This window comes from Octodon degus, unplaced genomic scaffold (assembly GCF_000260255.1).
Source record: "Octodon degus isolate 3935 unplaced genomic scaffold, OctDeg1.0 scaffold00010, whole genome shotgun sequence".
Classification (NCBI taxonomy): Eukaryota; Metazoa; Chordata; class Mammalia; order Rodentia; family Octodontidae; genus Octodon; species Octodon degus.
The window spans coordinates 21,855,893-21,880,871 of NW_004524586.1; the positions used below are offsets into that span (position 1 = coordinate 21,855,893).

Below are 24,979 nucleotides of genomic sequence, written 5' to 3' on the forward strand. Positions count from 1 at the left end.
TGAAAAGCAGTGTTAGGAGCATCATCCATCAACCTGGCCAGGTCTGCCAGCCTACTTCTACCACAACAGAAACAAACCAATCGCACGCTAGTCCTATCCATTAAGCTCACGGCGCTCACAGCTGCCAAGGTGACCTGCGCCCTGGTTCCACGGGAGGTGGTAGTGCTCTAACAGGCAGAATGAGACTGCTCCTTTCTTGGGAAATTATAGGAATAAATTGAGCGGTGAACAGAACACCGTGGTATAGTGGTGAAGGCCTGGGGGGCATAGAGAGGGGTACAATGAGCAGGTAAGATGAAAGAGCCAGCAGCAAACGGAAGGGTAGATAGAAGGCACACATGCAGAACATCTCTGTGTCACAGGAACCTCCGTGCTTATCCTTGCTACAGCACCAGGCACGGGCCCATATGAAAGGAAGCGGCTGGGAAAGCTCAGTTTAATGGATAGGACCGGGGGTTACTCGGTTAGGGCCAGTTAGTTGTCCACATGCAGCGTCCATTATCTAGGCTGTCCTGGAAGAGAGCTCCTGCTGCTGCCTTGACTTCACCGACCCACCTGCCCTTCAGCCCTCGGGCCTGCACATGATCAGCTGGTGGGGCTGGGAGCACACAGCCCTGGGCATCCAGACCCCAGACACTCTCGTGTCCAATGGGGAGCCAGGACCTGCCCAACCGCCAGGCCTCAGGACACCTGACCAGAGCACAAGTAACCACTCACAGGCAGCAGGAAGGTCAGGCTGTTGGAAGAAAGGCAAGCTCAGGCCCCAAGGCTCTGCAGGGACGGGCTCACCACTGCTGTCTGGAAGGATTTTTATAGTTCTACCCATCACAGAGAAATTTCTCAAAAATAACTGGAAATGATATCAACATTCAATATTTGTACTTGGGAGGAAGTGCATAATCCTGAAAAACGCTTCAAAACAAACAAAAAAAACCCAAAACTATTCCCATGACTTTAAAATGTGTTCATTTAAAAAATTTTTTTTTTAAAAATTTTTAAATGAAAAGGATATTAAGAGTATTACAGCCAACAGCACTTGCCTGGCAAGTGCAAGGGCTTAAGTTCAATCCCCGGTTCCACAAAAAAAAAAAAAAAAAAAAGAAAAAAAGAAAAAGAAAAAAAGAGTATTACAGTCACCAAATTCAACCTGGTCATTCTGAAGACAAATTGAGGAGCTGAGAGATTTAGTATAAAGATTTCTCAAAACAATATTCATCTGTGGCCCAAAATAAACGGGATTCCTTAAGTTTCAGAGAAAAAAAAATTTTTTTAACGTATTTGGTGCAGGGTCTGACTACACAGCTCAGATCACAATGAATCTCCTGTTTTCAGCCTTCCCAGGGCTGGGACTACTTGCATGTACCACCTCACCTGGTCTCGGCATCCAGCTCAGCATGCCCGGGGGTAGGGCCAGTGCAACATGTGGTAGGGATCGAACCCAGTCCCTGTGCTTGTCCTGGCTCCCCAGTCCATTAAGCTATCTCACTGGCCCAAGATAAAATTAATTTAGTTAAAACTAACTTTGCCACACTGAGCAGGAAGCAAATCTTGCCAATGAAAGAATTAATGACCTTTAAGCTTTTTAAAACAAGGAAATGAATAGAAAAATGAATAAAACAATGCTCGTCCTAAGCAAAGGAAAAGGGATACTACCCTATAGAGTGATTTATGGTCACTTTTCACTGTGGCCACCTGGTATTTTCAGTAAAGGAACAAATGACTTCGAGACCCATTTGACTGAAGGCTCTTATCAGGTATCCACATACTATGAAATTCAGCACACTGTCTGGTTTCTCCTTACAACCAAGAAATGTTTTCAAATGAAAGTAAAAGGTTTGTCTTTCACTGATATTTTAGGATCAGATATTTTTAGATTCAGCTGTGTTTCTCACATAGTTTTCTACTTGCTACTTTAAAGAGGCTCCAAAAAGCCAGTAGAACCACAAACTGAAATGTAAAAATGGCCACAGGCCAGAAGGCAAGGGTCTCTGTAAGCAATTTCAACTCTCAAGCTAGTCCTGGACCTGCAGCAAATCCTTGGAGCACCACGACCCCTTGGTATTGGCATGCCTTAAGAGGCCTGGCCTACTGCTGCTGGCTTTGCAGCCAGGGGATGTCCTGTTGCCCTCCCTGGCTCACAGTCCTCCTTGTGGTCTTTCCTGTCCAAAAACCTTGGGCGCTTGGGTGGTAGCAGGGTCCATGTCCCAAAGCACACAGAGGCTGGCTGTGGAGGGACCAAGTGCAGATCCTAGGCTTGGAGAACCACGTGAGAGAGGCCACTTGGGGTAAGGACAACTGCCAAGAATAGCAGCCAGTGGCCACAGCAGAATAAGCTAAATCCATGGAGTGTGGACAGAATGTCTGAGGTACATGGCACCAACCTTCCAGTCTGTAAACACAGGCTCCAGGTGATGACTATTTGTTCTCAAAACTGGCCACTAAGCTGAGACCTACAAGAAAGCCCTCTCTCACTGCTCTGCAGACCGTTCCATGGCTTTCAGACTTGTGTCCTTCTGTGACCTCACTGTCGATGGCGTGGGAGAGTGTGGCTGGTGAAGAGACAGAACCAACACCAGGCTGCTCGCCAACAACACAAGCTTCCCTCAACCCAACTCCTGCTCCAGCTCATGTAAAATTCCGGTTCCTGCTTGTCCACACCAGGACTCTTAGAGGAGTCAGATAAGGAGTCATACCGTGTCCACTCCCCAAGGATCTGGCCGCTACCATTCCTAAGCTTACCACTGTACCGAGTTCATCCTCCAGCCTTTAGAGCGAATTGCTATAAGGCCCAACAGCTCCAAGATCACACCCAGAGGCCACACAAATCATAGCAACGGCCCCTGCTTTGCATCCCTTGGAAAGCCACGTATTCAGGACTTTTGGACTCTATCCAACCTGATTCATGCTAAACCTAGGGCTGCGGTTCAGCATATGCATCAGCCGTGGTCAGATTCATCCCTGGGGAAACTATGTGGGGGACCCGAGTGTGGCTGGAAGTATGTAGGTAGAAAGTAAAAAGGAGGCTGCAGCCCACCAGCCCAGCTCCTGGGGGGGCCTCTTATTTCTAATGACTTTTGACAAGTGAAAAAGGAACCCTCGCTGTAGTTCCTCCAAGGCTAACTCAGCTCTGTCATGCTAAGCAGAAATGACAGGTGAAGGTGCTCTAAGCAACAACCAGATTCACCCCTGCCCCATTCCTGCCGATTTCCACCCTCTCGATAGCTTATCCTTTATTTCAAATGCTTCCATTTTTGTGTTAGCACCAGTTCAAGACCATACAGCCAGACAGGGCTCTACAGCCTGCAGCTGAAATACAGCAGACTTTTCTGCCACAGTGAGGTGCTGTTAAGAATCTACATGCGCAGGGAACCTGCAGGGACCTACCTGCAGGCCCAAGGATGCCCCTCAGGCTGGCTAGCCACAGAAAGAACATCTATTTTCTATGGGCCAGAGTTATCAGATAATGCATTTTCCTAAAGTGATACAAATTCCTATAGTAGAAAATGATGCCCTCATACTCCAAGACAGCTCTACCCAAACACTATTCCTCTTAGCATGAGTTCAGAAATACACCAGGAGGTGGTTAGGCTCACACTGAGTGGATCCATGTGACACTATTTTCTAAATCAAAACTGGGACACATGGTCTGAGAATAGCTTGTAATGGACAGGTTATCAACTCGTATTTACTTGTTTGTCGAGGCCCATGTCTGGTATGCTCTCAGAGGAAGAAGGCAGGACACCCCAACATACTTCCAGCCCAAGTGAAACTACTCAGCAGAACCTGCTCCATTCTGCATCAAACTTCTGTTCAGGAATGCAGCGTACCCACAGTAGCCAAACCTAGGCAACTCACTCTACTTTTATGGCATTCCAGAAGGATATGAAGAGATAAACCGTGTGTGTGTGTGTGTGTGTGTGTGTGAGAGAGAGAGAGAGAGAGAGAGAGAGAGAGAGAGAGAGAGAGAGAGGTCCTCACTGCTTAATGACTTCTAAAATTCTCGTTTCCATGGAAACTTAATCCAACTTTATAGTTTGGCAAGAAGAATGACGACATCACTGATCTGTATTTCCACTGTTCTGCCTGCCCGGAGTCCCATAAATCCTCATCTGGATACCTACAGTGTGCCCACCTCCTGTCTCTGGAAGGAGTCTTTGTTTGGTCTACAACAAGAAGACCACATGTGTGGGCCCTTTGAGCACAGTGGAAGGTGGATATCTGCTCCTGTACCAAGTCCTGCAGCTCCTCCGTGGATCAAAGAGGCCAAAAAGAGAAGAAAAAGTGAGGAGAGGAAGAGAAAGAGGAAGACAGGAGAGGGAAGAACTCTCCTAACCGACACTACACTGTTGCTTGAGTCCACACTGGTCCAGCAGTGACAGGCAAGCAGCTGCGACACAGGCCAGCCATGTACCCTGCAAACCTGAAATGGGGACCAGCGGCCTGTCCAAGGGATTGTCGACCGACATCTTGCCTAATGTCTCAGGGTAGGTGTTGCTTTCACTTACTAATTACTGCTGATTCCCAGAGAAGTTAGATGTGAACTTGCAGAAAACAGACAACTTGCAAATTATTTTTGTTCACAGAGAAGCAAATAATATTTACAGAAAAAAAGACAACTTCAAGGGCAATGATTTTTTTTAGTCTTGCTGAGTCAGTACTGTATTTATTTTACCACCTTAGTCTATACTTTGGCTTTTCCTGTTCTCCGCTTGGCCAGCACTACCATGTGTCAGTTCTCTCATTCCTGAGCTAAGCAGAGCTTACACAGGAGTGTCTACGCAAGAGTTACACTTGCCGTGTTTCAGAAAGTGCACCTCACGAGACACCCACAATGCCCGCCTGGCTGATGGTTAGCAAAGCACCCGGGCCCGCGGCGGCGGCACACACAGCATTCTGGGAGGCAGTGCACTGCAGCGGCAAACCAGTACCTTGGCGTCCTGGCGGGTGCGGGAAGCCAGGGCAATCTGCCTGGCCAGCTTCAGGGCTTCTATCCGCATGATGGCAAACTCTAACTCCTCCTGCCCGCCGGGTGGGGTGTGAGCAGACCGCAGGGGAAACGCAGCAAGACAGACGCCATGTTTTCCACATCCCAGAAATGAATGTGCCACATGTATGTGTCATGACAGGTGCTCGGGGGGAAACACACGCTAGGCTATCACAGTGATTACCTCAGCAGATCATGAAACAAGTGTGTTCAATTACCTTTTCACAGAACTGCCCTTTCATACCTAACAAGAGGTATCATATGGTGCAATGGAGAGTGATTTTGAAAATAGGGTCAACATTTTTATTGCACTGTATTCTTTCATTTCTTTTGTTTTTCTTAAAGTTGGCCAACACTTTCCATAAATGGACACGTATCTCTGAAAAGACTATGTGCCCCAAACAGCCTAGTCCAGGGGATATCAAATTAAATTGTCAAATTTAAAGCACAGAGTACATAATTATTTTGGTTCCAGATATAGGACTGAGTCCAGATGTTATCTCAATGGGAATCTGAGATTTCTTGTACATCTAAACAGCTTGGCTCAATGGTGACCTAATACCTTTGGTTCTGAGAATAAATCACAGAAACTGCCTTTGGGGCCATCAATACATCTGAGTAATGGCTGTTTAGCCAAAATTCCAAATTGAAACAGAAATGGTTCATTCAATATGTAATTGCACAATTTATATAATTTCAGCATCTTGGATAAAGCACACCACATAAATCAGTGTTTGAGGGGAAGACGTATCACCTGGAACATTCTCAGCAGTCTCTCGTTAAGCACTGCCTCAGTTCATTTGGGAGCTGGGGTTCATTCTCTACTGAGGTTTTGACAAATCCCCCAAGGTCACACGTGGGCTACAAACCTGAAGTTTCTGAGCAAATACTGGGGGGTTCTTTTCTGCTAAGTCGGGTTCCAGATAGTCAAGCGCACCACAGAAAGAGGCTGGATGGGCCAGCCTGCTGAGGAGGGCATCAGCAGAGGCAAAGGCGCCCTCGGGAGCTGTCTGAAGGCCGGCAGAAAGGAGGACAGAAGAAAAATAGAGGAGAGCAGAGAGTGATATTGATTCTACACAAGCACCAAGCATGCATTCGCTGGACATTTCTGCCTCGTGGTTAAAGAGAGTGATCACTTAGCCGTCAGTACTCAGGGGTCACCAGAAGGAATTCCACATGCCCACAATGAACATCTTGAGATTAGCAGGCCCAACCCCCTCCCCCAAAACAGCCTCAGGTGCCCTCCCCACCTGCCAGAACCCTCACTCCCTAGCCAACAGGTGGGAGGTGAGCTAGCTGATGGTGTTTCAAAATACAATGAAACTCGTCAAGGAAACAGCTCTACATACAAACATCAAAGGAAGTAAGGTTTTGGTAAAGGTTATTGTCTAAATAACAAAAAGATGATTTCAAACAAAACATCTCTGGGCAGACTGAAAAAGCAGAGGCCAACTCTGTGGGAGGTGAATCATATGCCCTTAATGGTTTTTATTTACAAAATGACTCATTCCTGTCATTCATGTCTAACCCTCTTTTTGCCCACTATTACATTTCCATTCTCCAATTCAGCATCCAACTACCGAAAAGAAGAGTAGATTCTCACTTAATATTTGTTACATGGGACAAAGGAAGTCTTCTACTACAGAACAACCAAAGTACCATACTAGATCAATGCCTTCAAACCTGTTGGGGGATTGCTGGGTCAAAGATAAAAGAAATTAAAATAGTAAGTGTGGGAAACCCTCATAGTTCATCACATGCCTTCAGGGAGACTGCAGATGCCCAAAGGACATGTGTAACATGCAGGGAGTGGGTGGGTGAAACCTTTGGTCAGGTCTGTTAGCTTTGTAAGGCACTGGTAAGGTCCTTGGCCTATCAACAGGAGAAATCTCCTGTAACTGAGACCGAGGAAAAGCACTTAAATCCCCAAAAAGGAGGGCACCGCCTGCTCTACCATTCTCTGCATGGGCCAGATAGACTAGAGAGGCAAAGAACTGCCTGGTGATAGCTCTGAAGGACCAGTTGGGTCCCATGAGAGGACAAATGGCAAGTAAATAGCACTAGGTGCAAAAAAAAGAGCATTTAGGTGGGAATTGCCAAACCATCCTGGTGGTAGGAGGGCCTTGCCCTCACAATGATGGGGGCCCAGAGGCTGGTTCCTGTGTCCTGGGAGCCAGGCCAGACCCCACAGCAAGCGCCAGGTGGTGGTGATGGCACCAGCAGGCCCTGGTCTCATCCCCAGTAACATCCAGCTCCTTTGACTCCACTTACAATTTCTATCGCCTCTGACGGGGTCCCCAAGGCCATGACCTCCAGGTCTTTCTGGGAGGATTTCTCTGGCACTTGCAAGTGTGGCTCTTGGCTGGTGGCCAGCCCTCGTGTGACAGGATGCTGGGCTTTTGCAGCAGCATTCACAAGGGCTTCACTCTCCTCAAAACTGGACCTGAGGAAACAAAGGGCATCTTTAGCATCTTCTCACTGGACTCAAGCAGGGAGCCATAATCAGTGCAACAGCCCAAAGAATCCTGGACTTTCAGGACTGTGTCTCCAGAGGCACATGGGCCAAGTCTACAGTGGCCAGGCAGCCTCTCAGGACAAGGGAGGGAGCGGACACAGGTGCCACTGGCTAAGGAGCACAAGGGCTGGTGTAAGGTGCTCCGTTATGCACTCTGGAGAAGGTAACTGGCACCACACTTTCGTTTCCTTTCTCTACGGCGAAGGCAATGAACCTTTGTGATGACTGACTAGAGCGCTGTGTGCTGTACGACACTCAGCGCAGCGCCCCTCGTAGGGCAGCACTACTGACGCAGTAACGTCACACCTTAGCCCCTGGGCACATGCAGTCAATTCGGGTCAAGCTTTTGTTGTTCTGTTTTGTTCTGAGACAGGGTCTCAATATGCAGCTGACAGGCCTTATGTTTACTTTTGTAGCCCCCAGGCTGGTCTCAAACTCAGCAGCGATCCTCCTGTCTCCACCTCCCCAGTGCTGGGATTAGAGGCATGCACCACCATTCCCAGTTCCATATTCGGTAAGTTTGAGAAGTCAAACCAAGAACTCTGAGTCTTACGTAACGTAAGCAGCAGGCAGACAAGGGCGGCATCGTCCAAATCTTCAAGCGATGCCCATGCTTGCCCAAACATTGCGCCGTTCACAACCCGAACCCTTCCAGATGCAAACACTGCCATCCATATCAGTGACATCCACTCACCACGCTTCGTACGTGTACAGGGAACACTGACAAGAGATTTCCCCCACATCACTGCTCTAGAAGCCAGGTACCTTGTGCCCACTGTACAGGGGGCACTCGAGTCTAATGGCCTTTTTATCTTTGTTTTTTTCAGAACCAGGGATTGAACTCAGGCCCTTGCGCTTGCCAGGGAACCACTTATTCTACTGAGCCATCTCCCCAGCCCCCAACGCTTTTTTATCTTAAGTACCTTTGAGTTCAATCTCTTACCCTCACTTGACAATTGGGGAAACTGAGGCATACATGGTGAGCAATTCACTTTAGCTAGTAAAGAATGAAGCGGGGACCCAGGTTCTGAATGGTGTGTCATGCTGCCTACCACTGGACAAATGACAGAAAGACGTGTGCGGATGGGGGTGTAATGGGGGTCACATCAGCTACTAAAGGAATTTTACCTTAGTACAAAGAGCCTAGTAACAAAACCAAGGAAGGCATCTGTGCCCAGCTGGACAGAGACTGAAACTGGGCGCTCGGAATATACAGCAGGGAATGGGGCCAGGGTAGCAATGGGAAAGTACTCAGAGCGTTGGGGCCGCTGCCCTGACTGGTAGCGCGCTCATTATGGAAGCCATACCCTGAACACGGCGTTGGGGAATCTGACATCCGGACTGGAGGCGACTTGACAGGGCTCTCCTGAGACGCGTCAAACATAAGGTAGAGGGCCTGCTTCTTCGGGGCGTCATCGTCCTGCTGCAGGGGTCAAAGGGACACATCAGCTTGGTACAGTAGGTCGGAACATGACACCAAGATGAAAACCAGGGCACTCTCCCGTGGGGTCAAACAACTCACCAGAGAAAAGCTTTCACTTCACTCAAGTGAACTGAAAGAAGAAAGCAAGGCCTGGCTGAGAGACAGGCAGAGAGGGAGGAAAGGACGTGGTGGGAACAGGCATCCAAGTCCAGGTGGCCTTGTGTGTGAGGGGAGAGAGAACGAAGAGTGTCCTTTGCTGACCCTGCTCAGGCACCAGTGCTTACTGACCACATTCTCTGGCTCATTGTGCTGGCCACAGAGGATAAATGGGGGACTAAGGCAGGCTTCTGGCTTGGGGCTGCCCACTGTCAAGTGAAGAGAGCAGCTTGGTGACCCAAGGATGAGCACTGGAAAGAGGCACAGAGCCAGGGACCTAGGCTGGAGGGACAAAGATGTCTCTCAGTGGGCCATGGCAAGAAGGGCATGAGCAGACAGCAAGGTGTGGGTGGTGGCAAGGAGCCTGAGGGTCCCGGCACATTCAGAGCCAGCCGGCCTGGGGCACAGAGATGTGCAGTGTGGAGCCAAGTGGGGCAGTGGGCGGGCCAGAGGCCAGAGGGGGGATCAAGACTAAACCCCTACAGCCATGTGCACTGAGCCCAGAGACAAGGATTGGTACTTCTTAGTGATGGGGAGCCCCTGAGTGACCTCTGCACTCTGGGGAGACCACAGAATCCCCCACTCCTGTGGCCAGTGAGCATGTTTTGCACTATCGCAAAATCTCTGGGTGGCTGTGTGCCTCCCAGGTAAGGTAGACACCTTACAAAATCCATGCATGAGGCCTGTTGAGGTCTGGGTGAGCAGGTGTGGTGCATAAGAATGGGTCTCTGGTAGTTTTGATCCCATTAAACCAACAATCAAAACACACGAATGTTCCACTCACGTCTCCCCCTTGGTATCACATACATGGCATCAACCACCGGGTTGCAAGCCATGAGGGAAGCAGACACTCTGAGTGATACGCTGAGAGATAGTGACAAAGCCCACGCACTGTACGGGGAAGCTGGTTTTAGTCTGTGCACGGGTACACTTTCCCGCTCAGCCTTCAAGACTACCGCAGTTTTGAATCAGCAAACCTTGTATCTATGAACAATGCACAGAAAGACAGAGCCAAGAGCAACCCGTCCAGGAGCGTTTAGTGTGCTCATGGCAAGGTCTCTGGCCCACCTCCTCCCCCGCCTGAAAGACACCACTGAACAACAGCACAGAAAGAGGCCACACCCTGAACAAAATGCTTGAGTACTCACTAAGCCAGGAAAGACAGCTACCTGTAAAATCACTTAAATAAAGGTGGGGGCTGGGGGCGGTGGTTACCACCCAAAGGATCAGTTGCTTACAACCATTATAGTGAACGCTTGGCTCCAGAAGCCCAGCAAATACCCAAATCCCTTACACAGACTGGTGTAGTGTCTGAGTACAACCCCCCACATCCTACCATATACTTTAAATCACCTCTAGATCATTTACAATATCCAATAGGATCTAAATGCTATGTAAATTTAGGATGTAATATCTAGGAAATAATGACAAGAAAGTAAGTCTGTACAAGTTCAGGACAGATGGAATTATTTTACGCTATTTGTGCTCTAAGGTTGAAGCCAGATACGGAACCTGTGGAGATGGCGCATCAACCGTAATTTAGAAGACAGTTAATGACACTCACAAATCAAGGGAATTCCGATGCTCTCTGAGTCTAGGCAAGTCTGCAGGAAGCCTAATCCTCTTCTGCCTTTCTGCTTGAAAATGTGATGTGGACGGAGTATGACCCTCAAACTCCCCCACTACCCCAGTTCACTGTCATCGGGCCTCTCCACGCTGTGGGTGCAGAGGACACCAGCCCTTTCCACAACTGCAGAAGAGGTTCCTGCCTGCCTATAACGGCAAAAGGCACAGCAGGAAGAACTTACAGGTAAGGAGGAGCCGATTTTTTCCATGTATTCAATTTCATAGGCGTTTCTGTAATCCAGCTCTGCAAAGAAACACAAAGTGAGATTAGTGCCAGAGACAAAAATGCAAAAGATTTGAGAAATGCCCACTGACTGGAGACTTGGGATACAGCTGCACGGCTATTTTCAGTTAGTTGACTTTTTGCTGGTGGGGACTCTGCCTTTGGGGCATCTGAGGGAGTCCCAAGGAAGTGAAACAGCACTGGCTATGGGCACATCAGCGCGCTGTGTGCCGCATTCTGTAACTCTCATGTGCAGCGTGGAGGGACACTGCCCGATGACTTCTTGGAACTGCACCTGTACTTGTCTCTGCAAATTCAGCCCCAGCCCCACTGCAAAGCAAGAGAAGGACAAATACTGTTGCTCCAGTGCTGCCCGTGAGAGAAGCTTCACAGTCACTCGGACATTTCCCAGCACCCTCTGAGTGTCCACAAAGCCAGGCCAGATCAATTTTCAAATAAATCACTATTAACCTCCAACGAGGTGGCGAAATGGTGTCTTGTGAATTGTCAGATGACATTAGGGAGCAAAGAAAATCCCAGACACTCACTGAAGACTAAAAACCTGTCTTCCTGCCTCAGGTACCTAGATGGCCCACAACTCTGCCACTTCAAAGCACCTTGTCCAGTACACAATGCCTCACACACAATTTACTGTATGCCTCACATGAGCTGAGCAGTGGACACTGTGAATAGTGAACCCGAAAAGGACTCTGGATAGCAGCCACACCTCGAGCTACCGGATGCCTCGATTTAATAAGAAATCAAAGTATGGTTAAGTGACATCACTGTACAAAAGTATTAGTGGCAACCCAGAAAGCTGAAGGTCTCAATATTTTTTGAATAAGATAAATTTAAGTAGCAATTCTAGAGGAAAGGTCGATCTTTCTGCATATTGCTAAAGGCCATCACCAAAAAATATGTCTTTAATATGAACTTCACAATGAGAGAGCTGCCATAAACCCAAGCTTCTCAGCATGTGGACAAGTTCTTAGGAAGTTCTGAACCTCCTTAGTGAAGCAGACACATCTTCCAGCCAACGGGACTGAAGCTGGCTTTGGGGATGCGTGGCCAGGACTCCCTCCCTACTAGATGTTTACTCCTGTAGTTGTACAGAGATAGGCGCATGAACCACACGCCAAGATACAATCTGAAAACAGCACCAACGGCCATGCAAGCCTACACCAACTTAGTACCTAGAAAAGCACTGGCTTATGAAGACTTAATGCCCTACTAACCTTAGAAGGAAAAGCTGATGGGGCATAGTGAGGAGAAGGAGAGATGGGCAAGGCGATTTCTAGGCCCTCTGCAGGCGCTATCATTTCTATGTATGGGGCCCCAGTGTACCACTTTGTTGCCTTATTAGAGACAGCTAAAGTAGAAAAGATAACCATGAACGAGCGGCTTCTTCCAAGCTCTCACTAATATTGCCAATGCATTACATAATCCTAAGTCACTTAAGAGAATCTCTCAACACCTGCCCAGGATGCACACAGCAGCCAGGATGCACCCAAGCAAGGGATCATGAAGAGATTTTCAGGGTCCTGTGGCCCTGGCTCTGACAGCCAGCTCACCACAGTAAAGTACCCCCCAGAAAGCCTGGCTCACTCCACTGCAGCCAGATCCGGATGAGTCGCAGGTCTCTGAGCTTACCCCCTGCCTTCTCTCCAACCTGCCAAAGGGGTTCTTCTCCCCAGTGCACTGTGTCTCCCATTCTTCCCTTGAGAGAAATCACCTAAAGTACAAAAAGTAAGCTCGTTGCTTCCCCTACCACTCCCTTCCCAATACTGATCTGTGACAGGCCTGGCTCCAGGAGGCCCACCCTCCACCTGGGAAATTCACCCTCCTGAGTGAGAAACTCAGAGACACTCCTTCAGAAGATGCCAGAGGCTGGGAGATGGCTCAGTGGAATAAGCGCTTCCCCGGCAAGCGCAAGGGCCTAAATTCAATCCCCAGTTCCACAAAAAAAAAAAAAAAAAAAAAAAAGATGTCTTGCTACTTCTAACCACAGCCATATGGGATCCTTATTTGTAACTGACACAACTGCCTGGATAGGATGGAAAGAAAATAAATGCCTCTGCCTGTCATCAGGATAGTCGCTGATATCCTGAGGAAACACCTTACTGAAACTGGCTTTATGAAATCTTAGTCATCTGCTATGAATACCAAGTTGCACAGACTAGGCCTGGGGTGGAGTGTGTTCACTTTCAGCCTGGCCAGGTCCGGCGGCAGACCAGGAAGGAAGACACCAATGGCGCCAAGTGGGACATTTGTTTTACTCCTTCAAGAGAAGCTCACTCGCTGTAGCTTGTGGCTGCTTCAAGCTGAACAGGTCCAAAGTGATTTTGTATGGGTCCCCTCACCTCAAGGACTGCCTCTGGCCATTATGTTGATCGGGCACCACACAGGGTCCTACTGCCATTCTCCTGACTCTAATTGCCAGAGCTTTACTGGGGGACTGAAAAGCGCCAGGAGCAGAAGCCACAGGTCTTCCTTCCCAGAAAAGAGAAACCAACTCACGCGACTGCTTTATAAAATGGAGCCCAAAGTGCCACTTTTTTCAACAAAATAAAATAGTACAAAGTCAAATCTGTAGAATAGGTAATACAAATGTAAGGGATTGACAGCTCTTGTTATTTTGCTCACTGCTATTATTACTCATTGCTAATATTTCTGGAACTTTTAATGTAAGTGACATCACAAGGAGAAAAGAAAAGAGCCCTTTGGAAAGGAAAGACGCAGTGGTCCCCGACAGCCTCAGCGCTGCCTTCTCAATGTCTGGCCCTGTGTTGGGCAGTGATCGTGACCCCACTCAAATGGATCCGTTCCCAAGGACACACTCCCCTCTGCTGGGCAGTGGGAAGAAGCTGACAAGGCTGAAGGGGGATGGAGAGACCGGGTGACCCTCAGAGGCCATGCGGACTTGTGACTCTCACAACTGCTCTGCCAGGGCCTCTTAGACCAGAGACAAGGGAGCTCTCAGAGGCTAGATAACCCCTTGCCCCGAGGGACCACGGGCCACGTCTGAAAAGGCCACATGAGAGAAGGGCACTGATTACACAAGGCTGTGTGTCTGTATTCATCAACCTGAGTTTTTGAACGGTGCAGCATATCAGAGCTGCCCCAGAGAGCTGGTGTAGTTGAGCACAAATGCGCTATTGTAATCACCTGGGCTTCCTTCTAGTTTCCCTGCCGTTTTTGAAATATTAAAGACAACACGAAGCTCTTCGACGATGCTCTTGGGCCCCTAGAAGTGGAGGCTCGATGCGCTCACAGCCTCACACTGCAGAGGAAGGCAGGGAGCCTGGTCAGCACTCACATAAACAGCAGAGCCGGAAAGCACACAGCTGTGAAGTCAGACAGATCCAGCTCTGCACAGAGCAGCCCACAACACAGGGCAGGTCGCTTAACAGCACCAAGCTTCATTCTTAAAGCAGGGAGCTATAGAAATTCATCAGACTGCTGAGACGAGGAAATAAAACCATGTATGTAAGAGACTCAGCGCAACTCAAGGGATGCGCTGAACCGCGGACAGTTAACTGCTTTCCTGCTCTTACCTATGAAGTTGGATCAGAAAGCAGTAATTATTATTTCTACCTCATTTCATTTCCCTGTGGTCAGTGACTTCCGCATAAGAAAGTTTTTATCGCAGTAGTGGTCGTGTTCTGATTCACTCCGACAATGCAGAGCAGCCCACTTGTAGTCGAGACCCCCAAACCTTCATCGTGTCTTCTCTGAGGTAGGTTTAAGAGAGGTGTGTTTCGAACTTACATGTATTTATGTGCTTGTTGAACATGCAGCTTGTGAGACATTTGTTTTAGGACAATGGCAAAGATGAACAGATACATGGTACCACTCAATCAGGCACCAACTTATTAGCTTAAAAAGTACTGAGATTTTTTTAAGTCTAAGGAAAGAAGTCCATGTATTTGATTTTTAATAAAACCAAGCCAGACATGACCCAGAGTCACGTGATTTTATTCTTATCCACAGTGCCAAGACTAAACGAGTTTTGAAATAGTTTTCTGTGATGCTTAGGAGTCTCTTGTACAGCTCAGTGGATGCGAGTGAGAAGAAAACCACAGGCACGACAGATGCCAAGGGCAGTGCTCATGCCACAATGTCCTCTGCTGCTTCTAGGACATAAAACCCCTCCGTGTCACCTCATTCAGGTGACACCTGTTGCAAAGATCAAGTCAACTGAGTTGGCACTAAGCTGCTCACCTGCCAGGCTTGCATTTCCTTTATTTCAAGCCTGCCTTTAGCCCCTGATGTTCAGGGTGCCATGGGCAACAGACAGGTACCAGGGTTCCTGCCTGCAGAAAGCACAGGCTAGCTGGGAAATAAGAAGGGCACACGCATCTGCACCGTGCAGCTCTAAGGGCTCCGGGCTGGCCCAGACAAGCAGCAGAGGCAAGCAGAGCAGGGAGTCGATGTCTAGGGAAAGGCTGAGACAGGCATGGGTGGGAGACAGGAAGGAGGGTGCAGGGCAGGTGGTGGCCACAGCCTAGCAAAGGGTGTCCTGGGGGAAGGCTGTTCATTCAGGTGAGGCTCGTGGCTCAGGTGTGGGCACAGAGAAAACCAGGGATGGAAGGGAGGCTGAGCTTGCAGGATGTGGCCTGAGGCATCAGGCCAAAGCAGTGGTGGTGAACCTACAGTGCACATGCCCCCGTGGGCGGCTGGCATCAGTGAACGCTCCAAAAGTTTCACTGTCACTGGGCCAGAGTGAGATGGTAACTCTGGGGCCTCCCAAACGCCAGGCCACAGGGGCAACCTGACGGCTAACCAAACGGTTCTATTTTGTACAAAATAAAATCCCAAAACGTCCGAATACATATGAATCGTCTCTTCACGGTCACACAAAGCTAGGCAGCTTTATATGGAAAGTAAATAAGCACCCCGAAATCTGGAACACTTGTTTCTATTATGAACTAGATCTCACCCCAAATGCACTTACGGGCACCAAGCAGAACACTAAGAGTCCTGAGCATGGAAGAACTTCCAGGTTAAGCACTGAATTACAGTTAAAAATGACCTGGCCAGGCACATGCCTAGAATCGCAGTGCTGGGAGGCTGAGGCAAGAGGACTGAAGAGCCAATCCCAGCCCAAGCAATACAGAGACACGATGAGACTCTAAAGAAAGAAAGATAATAGGACTGGGTAAGTAGGTCAGCGCAGAGGCCCTGGGTTCGATCCCCAGTACCATAGGGCGGGGGAATAAAGTCCCCCTAAGGGGCTGGGGAGATGGCTCAGTGGAATAAGTGCTTCCCTGGCAAGCACAAGGGCCTGAGTTCAATCCCCTGTTCCACCAAAAAAAAAAAAAAAAAAGAAAGTCCTCCTAAGCAAGCCTGTGGTGAGCCTCTGGTTTGGGACTTGATTAAAAGGTATAGCTATGCTTTCTATCCAATGGGGGCCCCCAAAATGATGACACTAAGGGGCCCCCAGATGCAGTGAACTATACTGAGCATTTCTTGTGAGCACTTCCTTTAAGCCCTTTCCCCCACCCAATCACAGACAGCCACATTAAGCCAATCACATTAAGCCACACAGCCAAAGATAAGCAAACTCAACTGAACGCTCAGAACCTGGATTAGTAGGTGCTGGGCTACTTCTTAGCGAGCCTCGTGGGGTCAAGGGATAGCTAGTTTCAAGTCATATGCTGTGTTAGCTTCCAGTGCATTGGGAGGCGTGCGGTCCCATGTGACAGTTACCTGGCTGAAAGGTGTCTTTCCTGGCCTTTTGCTCCCTAAGGGCAGTGTTCTCCAAGGCAGGGTGGTGGTCCAGCAGGCCACCAAGTTGCTTACCCTCCGAGGGCGAATTGAATTTGGTCTCGTTTACAAAGGTGGACAGGTCTGAGGGCTGTGGGAAGTCCTGCTTGTCAGCCTCCAAGTCCACCGTCATGCACGTCCACTTCTGACTGGTGACTGCCAGCTTTTCCTCATCTGTCGCATGTACCACTGCAGAGATAACTGGCGGTGTCTCCGGGGTGGCTGCTGGAGTGCAGTCCTACAAGGAGAAGAAGAGCAGTCTCCTCTTTCATTCTGGGTACTGATCAGAAACCACACTCACCCACGAGTCTGCAGCCCCAGGACCATGAGAGGTCCCCATCGAGGTCCTCTACCTGCTCGCCTTAGACTTAACTCCAGATCACCCCAAGGAAACACCTTCTTCCCTCTATGAGTTTCCTTTTTGGATGGTTTGTTTCACAGACTAATCATGGATTAAAAATAAAAATCTGGATTTTTTTTTTTTTTAAATGTATTTGGTACAGGGTCTGCAAGGTCTCACTATACAGATCAAACTTGTAGTGGTCCTTCCTATTTTTCAGCCTCCCAAGCGCTGGGATTACAGATGCATGCCACCACGCCCAGTCTCAGTTGCCTTCTCAGGGCACCCCAGGGGCAGGGCCAGCAAGGCAGGCTGGGGATCAAAACTCCAGCCCCTGCATCTGCCTAAGCAGGCACTTTAATCTGCTGAGCTATCTGGCTAACCCCTAAAAATTTGGATTCTGTGCCTTGGTGATCCGAGACCTTTCTGCTGACTTCATTCCTGTAACTACTGAGTGATGCTCAGGCACGGACCTGAAAGTCAGCGTCATCAATATCACCTGACCATCCTCGTGCCAGTCCCTAGAAGGAGAAAAAGGGTGCGACACTGCCAACCCCACAGCAGAGGGTGGAGCTGACAGGGCAGGGTGGGACTCCGGAATGAGACAGCAGAGCTGCGAGTCAGTGCCCTGTTCAGGGCACCAGGTCCAGGGCCTTCAGAGCCCTGACCTGGGCCAGGTCTCAGGGCTAGGACTTGGCTGATCTGACTTGGAGAGATAGGAGTTTACTTGTTTTGTAACCTAGAAATGGGAAGGCAAATCTACTTGATGATAACCTTCCTCAGTCTATACAGAGGACAGAAGACACGACATGTCTCTGGTGTTGAACTATTAAGTGAGAAACAGAGACTCATAAATAAACAACCCAAGCACCCCTGCTCTGTGCGGTACGGTTCCCTCACCTTCCCACTCTGATTTAGGGCCATAGTTTGGTGCTTTTGACACATATTCAGTTTCACATCTTACTCTGTACTCACTGATCTAAAAAGACTTTTCTAATTTGATAACTGCAAAAGTTCTCAGCAAGTGGACAGAATGTACTAGAACAGATCCTCTGCAGAATCCAATTTCACCATTTCCCATGAAATACTCCTCCTCTCAGGACACATCCTGATCTTTGCCAAAGTGACCAAAACAATGACTAAAACCAAGGGACCTCGCCATGCAGGGGCAAGAGGGCCTTTGGAACATGCCCACATAAGGCAGGAAGGAGAGCTCTGCAGCCTGCGGTAACACTCTCTGGGTAAGCAGTAAAACCATAAAGATCAAAGGAACATTGTACCTGAGAAGGTGGATCAGAGAGAGGAGACCGTTTTGGCGACTTTTTCACCCTAAATGTGTCACTGGAAACAAAATGCAAAATGTAAACACAACAAACAGAGCTACAGAACATCTCAAGCAATACAGAGCTGGTGGAAGCCACCGCCTCTGCCAAGCTGTCTGCCCAGGCCACCCTCCTGTCTGCCTACTCTAATCAAAGACATCCATACCAACAATTCATTCTGACTTTTTAACAGGTATTATTTTTCTCCCAAGGGAAAGATCCATCAAGCTGGAAAGCTTTAAAGAGGTGGCATTTGGAGCGCTGACCCTTCTCCCCATGAAGCTAAATATAACTAAGCATTCTTCTCTCATAAAGCAAACTTTGGTGAGCACTTTAACGTACATGGATCCTGCCAGGATGACCTGAGCCAATTAAGGCTGGAGGAAGGGCTGTGAGCGCATGACACTAATTAACAGGATCCAATTTTCACATGGGTGGGGAGATTGAGCACTTAATGAACAGCTGAAGGATTCTATGCATAAATAGCAAGTTCTGGGTCCTCAGGAGAATTCCCAGAATCCTTCCTATTCACACCAACTCTGAGTTTAAAGGACTCCGGAGCGCTGAACGATTCTAGTTAGGACTCCTACCAAAGGCAGGGTCAGTGATGAGATTATGGCTAACAGACAAAGATTAATGACTGTTTTCTCTCTTTCATGTAGATAATTTGAGGGGAGGAACACCAGATAAGACAGGTCAAGGAAGCAGACCCCAGGAGAAACTGTGACTTGTAGCAGAAACGGCACTCCTGGGTCCACCAGGCAGGCAGCCACTTCCGGGCAGAACACAGGCTCTCTCCAAGCCCTGCCTGCTGGTCACCAGCCTGCCCTTACAGGGTCTCACGCCCAGCAAAGCAAGGGCTTCACCCGCTTTAGATCCCACCACCCTCCCATGCTTTCCACGTTGATAGAACAATCTGGCACCACGTCCCTTCTTTTGTGTTCTCTCCAATAAAACGTTCCAAAATGGCATTTAACCGTGAAAAAAATTACTCTGTAATAAAATGGTTATTTATAGCATGTATAATATGAATAGTGCAACCACAGCTTCAGGCTTATATTTATTCATGCATATAAATATACAGCTGTGTATTCCATAGTTGTAAAATGGTTTGAACATACTAAAGCAATCTTTTGGGCAGAAAAGAGATTCCACCCTACCCTGGGACTGCCATACACTGGGGCCAGGCCAGCTTCCCTTTAAAGGACAGGGAGCAGGTTCATGACTTTAGGGCCCTGAGAGCTGTTCACAAGCCCCCTCCTGGCCAGAGGAGGCAGAGTGGCAGGGGCACATAGGTCAGCTGCACTGCTGCCTGGCAAGGAGACCTGCAGATGACACACGAGGCATGCCAACACCCAGCCTGGACTTAAGTGACAAGGACATGGCCCAGGGCGGCACGGCGATGGCTCTCAGCCATAGGCTCCATTCTGAGCCAACTCCGTAACTCAAGGAGCTCTTGCAGCCTCATTTTGGAGCGGACCAAATGGTTCTACTTCATATGTGAGCAAGACCAAGCAACGGCAGGCCCTGCCCCAGCTTTTACTGGATGGTCTCTGCAAAGCCATAGTGCTGCTGAACGCAATCGCCTGCCAGCCCACTCTGAAATGAAAGAATGGTATGAAGGGTTCAAAAAATGTTGAGGTTTCAGATGAAGACATTCAATATATAAGAGGAAAAAGAGCTCCATTCCCAAGAAGCAGGCAAATGTTGGATGATGATGTTTTCAGAGTCAAGCATTCTCACTAATGCAATTATAATCACTATGAAAAAGAGAAATAACCTATGCTACTGGGGACCCCTGTGCCCCATCATTCCCAGGCCTAGCACAAACATACATCATAGCAGCCATGGGGGGGGGGGGAAGGATGTGCAAGCCAAAACAAAAGGCAGGCGAGAAGCACATTTGGCACAAAAAGAAAATTGCATTAAATGTACTTACAACAGAGAACACACAGACATCACATCTTCAACCATCCTAAGACAAGAAGACAAAGAGAAGAGAGACAGACAGAGGAACTGACAAAAAAGATAGATCTGCAGACAGTTGGTTCCTAGCAGGTCAGGATGGGATAGTCACCCGCTGCAGATTTGGCTGGAGGACCACAATATCCCCGTTTTTTGAAAAGGGACCTTTGGACAAGAGCTTCTTCGCTAGGCTCTGATGGTTCAGTGTTGGAATCCTAAGAGTTTTATCAGGGCAGGAGCTTTCAAGACAACAGTCCACGTGCACTAGGGATGATGTCATGAGATGTGGGGTCAGCTTCCCTGACCTTTGCTAGCTCTCATGATCAAAAGAGGAAGCAGCTAAGGACAGGCTTTGATAAGCAGGCTATCTCAGGGAAGGGTGGTGATTACAAGTCAACTCTTATTCCAAAAGTGAGAACAGTCGCTTTGCAAATAGACACTGGCTTCCAGCAAGTCTTAAAATTAGATTTCCAATAGGATTGTATGAAATTACTGGTAAGGACCTATTGGGAAACTAATCTAAGAAAAGTCCACTTTTTTTGGGGGGGTGGGTGGGCAGAATGGTCTCCCAGCCACCATCACCTAGTGGTAGTGTAACCTACGATCGAAGTCTGCTCTAGAAACAACTCTGAGGAAGTACCAAGTTATCCTGAAGAGGGTCCATGCTTGAGGTCACTGGACTGGGAGATAAATGGGCCACGCTTGTCTTGTTCATGTCAAGTAGACTCAGAGGGGCCAGTACTAAGACCTGTTCAGTTACAATGCTCCTGGGAGACTCCTTTTTTTCGACCTTGTTACATTATAGTCAATGCTTCCCATAAGAGGTAGAAAGTCTACAAGTGGTCCGCACAGCGCTCATGGCCCAGGGTCCTAAGAATAGACCCGCAGCCATCCAAGTTAGAGCTGGGTCTTGGAACGAATGCTGACTGCTGGAGACTTGAACATAACACTTAAGGGCCATGTACTGAGCAAGTAACTATGGACAACAGACTCATTTATTAGTGGCTTCCTTGGGACCGTAAGGTCTGCTTCTGGCTTTAGGTTCCTTCATCATGCTTTGTTTGGGCTTTTAGGGCCTATATGAACTCCTGTCTCCAAAAGAAGACCAGAGGGGGCGGATACAAACAGCCCAGTTCTTAGAACTAGTTCAAAGTGGGGTCCAAACTACGTGTGTCTCTCACGGCCCTGCTAGAGCCGACTGCACTGTGTTGGATTCTTGGGCTAAAGTCTCAACAGACAGAAACAAATGCTATAAATTTTAACAACACTGTACAGGCTGTACCTCCTGGCTGCCATGTATATTCTAACAGGAAAAGGACCAACACAAACAGGTGGTTGGCAAGGTCTTAATGACTATGGCCTCCCACATGCCCCTGAGTTGAATGTCAAGTCTCTGGCTAAAAGTACAGCTTTAGATTATTGACTTTCTGGATTTTTCCAGGTCTAGGGCTTGAATCCAGGGCCTTCTCCATGAGGTATAAAACTGACCCCTTTTTACTGTTTACCTTGAGACAAGGTCTCACTAAGTTTCCAGGCTATCCACGCTGGTTTCAAACTTGGAATTCTCTTGCCTCAACCTCCCAAGTGACCCCTGACTTTTTAATGCAAAAGATCAACGACTCTTTTCCCCAAAGGGGTCTGTGGATGGCAAAATGCCAGCACCATGGCAGCCCAGACGAGAAACAAAGTACACCTTGCCTGTCGGGCGAAAGGGTCACAAACAGGGTATCATTCGCTAATGGTGCAGTTAAGGCAGCTGAAGGTCATCCGAGACATGAGACCAAAGGGCCACAGCATCATGCACCCCGCCCGCACCCTCCCTGCCACCACCCCTGCACTTACGTCTTCAGGGGCGTCTTCTTCTTCTTGGCGGGCTTATTGAGCCCATCCCCGTCCACTCCATTGGCTTCAATACTGGCTGGGATCTCGAATGAGGCAGGGGACTTAGAAGGTGAGCTGGGGGTCTTAGAGGATGTCTTAAAGGGGTCGAGGGACTCATCACAAGTGTCTGGGTCAAAGTTATATGACTGCTGGGGCAACTTGGGAGATTCCTGCATTTTTGAGGTGGAAGAAAAGGGGTTAAAATTGGGGTCATCCCACTTGTCAATATCAAAGGTGTAGGTACCTTTGGCAACAGGGATGTCACTGGGCTCGGCTGGGGATCTGGTAGGTGAGGCAGGAGTGTTGTCAAGTTTCTCAGGTGTCTTTTTCATCTTTGGCCTCCTCAGGGGCATTTTGGCAACCTGCTTTTTGCCTATCTTTTTGGAAGGTGGGGGATTTTCCTGCTGGTTGTCCCAACTACCCTTATCCTCAGAATAGTCAAACTCCAGCCTCACCGAGAGCCCTTTGGCCGGGGAGCCCTCTTGCCCCCTGCTATCTGACGGGGTCACCTCCACTGCCTCAGGGGCCGTGGTAAGAGGCAACGTTTTCCTCCCAACAGGAGGGGAGTTCTGCACCCTGCCACCTCCGGAAGCTGGGGGACAAGCACCGTCCACACAGTCCGAGTCAGGAGGAGAAGCGGCCTGGGGCACAGCAGCAGGCTCCAGGGGTGTCTCCTCCGGGAGGACAGACCCCGAGCCCTCGGCCACAGCCACCTCCGTCTTTGTCTCAGTTGTCAGCTGCTCCTGCTCCTCACAGGGGCCAGGACTCTCTTCAACTGGCTCTTGCTGGGTCTCTTTCACTGAGGGCGTTTCTGTGGGCTTCTTGGATGTCTGTTTCTTTTTTAAGGAAGGTGGCCTTGGTTTTTTAGTTCGCTTGAGAGTACTAGAAGCGCTGTTGGACCCTGTGGCGCAGGCATCTGGGGCGAGGGCCACAGCCTCAGGGCTGCCTGGGCAGGAAGCACCGTCAAAGTCACCGGCTTGAAGGCTGAGCGAGCGGGACAGGGTGGACTTGGAAGGGAGCACAGACTCCGTAGACTTCCTGCGCGCACTCCCCTTGCAGTCCTGGCCCCGGCAGTCTGAGGGGCGAGGCTCCAAGCTCTGAATGTTGTCTACCAGCTCGATGTTGTCAAAGTCCAAGTTGTAAGTCCCGCTGCTGGCTATCGGCTTGTCTTCATCGAAGACGGCAGAGGAGGAGTGGGGAGGTCGGAAAGGACTTCCTTCCACGGAGTTGCTGCACGGGCCATCAGGGATGGTGACCGTCTCAGAACTGCATCCTGCGGAAATGAGGACAAAGCTGTCATCTGAGGACACAGGACACTCGGGAGCATTTGTCAGCCAGAGCAGAGGTTGACAAATTCCAGTCCCCAGGCCCAACAATGCACACCCTGCGTGGGTCCAGATTCCAGACCTATCCTTTATTAGCTCCCAACCCTGTGTGTGGCCAGCTCAGCCCACCAGGGGGCGGGTCTGGCTGGCATGTGGTGCTGGGGATCCAACCGCGGTCCCTGTGCTTTGCCAAGCTTGTTTCAAGTAGGTGCTTTAGACCACTGAGCCATCTCTCCAGCCCAACCCTGGGCAGTTTTACTTCAGTTCTTTTATCTGTAAAACAGGAGCCTTGAGGCTTAATGAAGAACGAGCTCAGATAATTTGAAAAACGTATTTGCCAAGTGTCTGATTGGGTTCAGGTGGCATGCTGGGGACTCACAATGAATGAACAAAAGCAAACAGAGCTCTGCCTTCCAGAAGTCACAGTCTTCAGGGAGAAGACACTGAATAAACAACTGAACCATCAAACACACAAACTGCCTGACCGTGACGTGTGTGTAGAAGAAACAGGGCCAGGACAAGAGTCACAATTTTAATTAAGATGGGTAGGTTAATGGCCATCTGGTCTTGAGCAAAGACCACAAATGAAGGAAAAGGGCTACAGAGGTAGCTCAGCGGTCTAAGCACCTGCCTAGGAAAGCGCAAGGACCCAAGTTCAATTCCCATCGGCCCCACCTTGGGCGTACCAAGCTGGCCATCAAGACTACATGTGGTAGTGCATGCCTTTAATTCCAGTGCTGGGGAGTCTGAGGCAGGAGGATCACTATGAGTCTGAACTGAGTGTTGAGACCCTGTACCAAATAAAATACATATATTAAGGAAAAAAAAAAAAAAAAAAGAGGAAAGAACCAGGAGAGGGGTCTTGGGAGACAGCTAGCACTAGGAAGATAGCATGGTGGTCTAAGCACCTGCCTGGCAAGCACAAAGCCCCCAGAGTTCGACCTCTGGCACCACATGCCGTTCCACACCCAGACCCCCAGGTGTACCTCACCAACCCTGAAACTGGGCACAGTGGTGCACATTTGTAATCTCAGCCCTGGGGAGGTTGAGACTGGAGGATCACTATGAGTCTGAACTAAGTAGTGAGACCCTGTAACAACAACAAAAATAGATAGCTAGACAGACAGACAGACAGACAGACAGACAGACAGACAGACAGACAGACAGACAGAACCAGGAAGGTTTCTGAGGGTGAAATATTCCAAGCAGAAGGAACAGCAAGCACAAAGGCCCTGTGGCGGCGGCATCTCGTGCGCTGCAGAAAAGGTCACGTGTGGCGACAGCGAGGTAGAACAGAAGAACAGGAAAACAAAGCAGTAAGACAAGCAAAGCATAGCCAGCCTTCAGGCACTCCCACGGACAAGCATGTCCCTGACTCCGCTAGCACTGGAAGGAACAGGGGAACCACAACACGGAGGCCTATGGCAACTCCAGCAGGAATGAGCCTGCCCTC

At 49.1% G+C, this 24,979-nt stretch overlaps 1 protein-coding gene across 25 annotated transcripts in view; it reads right to left on the reverse strand.

Moving 5' to 3' along the window:
- Positions 1 to 24,979, reverse strand: part of Tacc2 (transforming acidic coiled-coil containing protein 2) — a 247,871-nt gene that overhangs the window by 12,759 nt on the left and 210,133 nt on the right. For 10 of the 25 annotated variants that reach the window (XM_023708947.1, XM_023708941.1, XM_023708952.1 and 7 more), the window contains 9 exons: positions 22,163 to 23,474; positions 20,295 to 20,330; positions 18,314 to 18,374; positions 16,637 to 16,931; positions 10,887 to 10,948; positions 8,807 to 8,922; positions 7,256 to 7,427; positions 5,854 to 5,994; positions 4,929 to 5,018 (listed from right to left, as the gene is read on the reverse strand). In XM_023708947.1, the coding sequence (XP_023564715.1) occupies positions 4,929 to 5,018; positions 5,854 to 5,994; positions 7,256 to 7,427; positions 8,807 to 8,922; positions 10,887 to 10,948; positions 16,637 to 16,931; positions 18,314 to 18,374; positions 20,295 to 20,330; positions 22,163 to 23,474 (2,285 nt within the window). The remainder of the gene's footprint in view (positions 1 to 4,928; positions 5,019 to 5,853; positions 5,995 to 7,255; positions 7,428 to 8,806; positions 8,923 to 10,886; positions 10,949 to 16,636; positions 16,932 to 18,313; positions 18,375 to 20,294; positions 20,331 to 22,162; positions 23,475 to 24,979) is intronic. The other 15 variants (XM_023708943.1, XM_004625604.3, XM_023708945.1 and 12 more) reach the window with 10 other exon arrangements.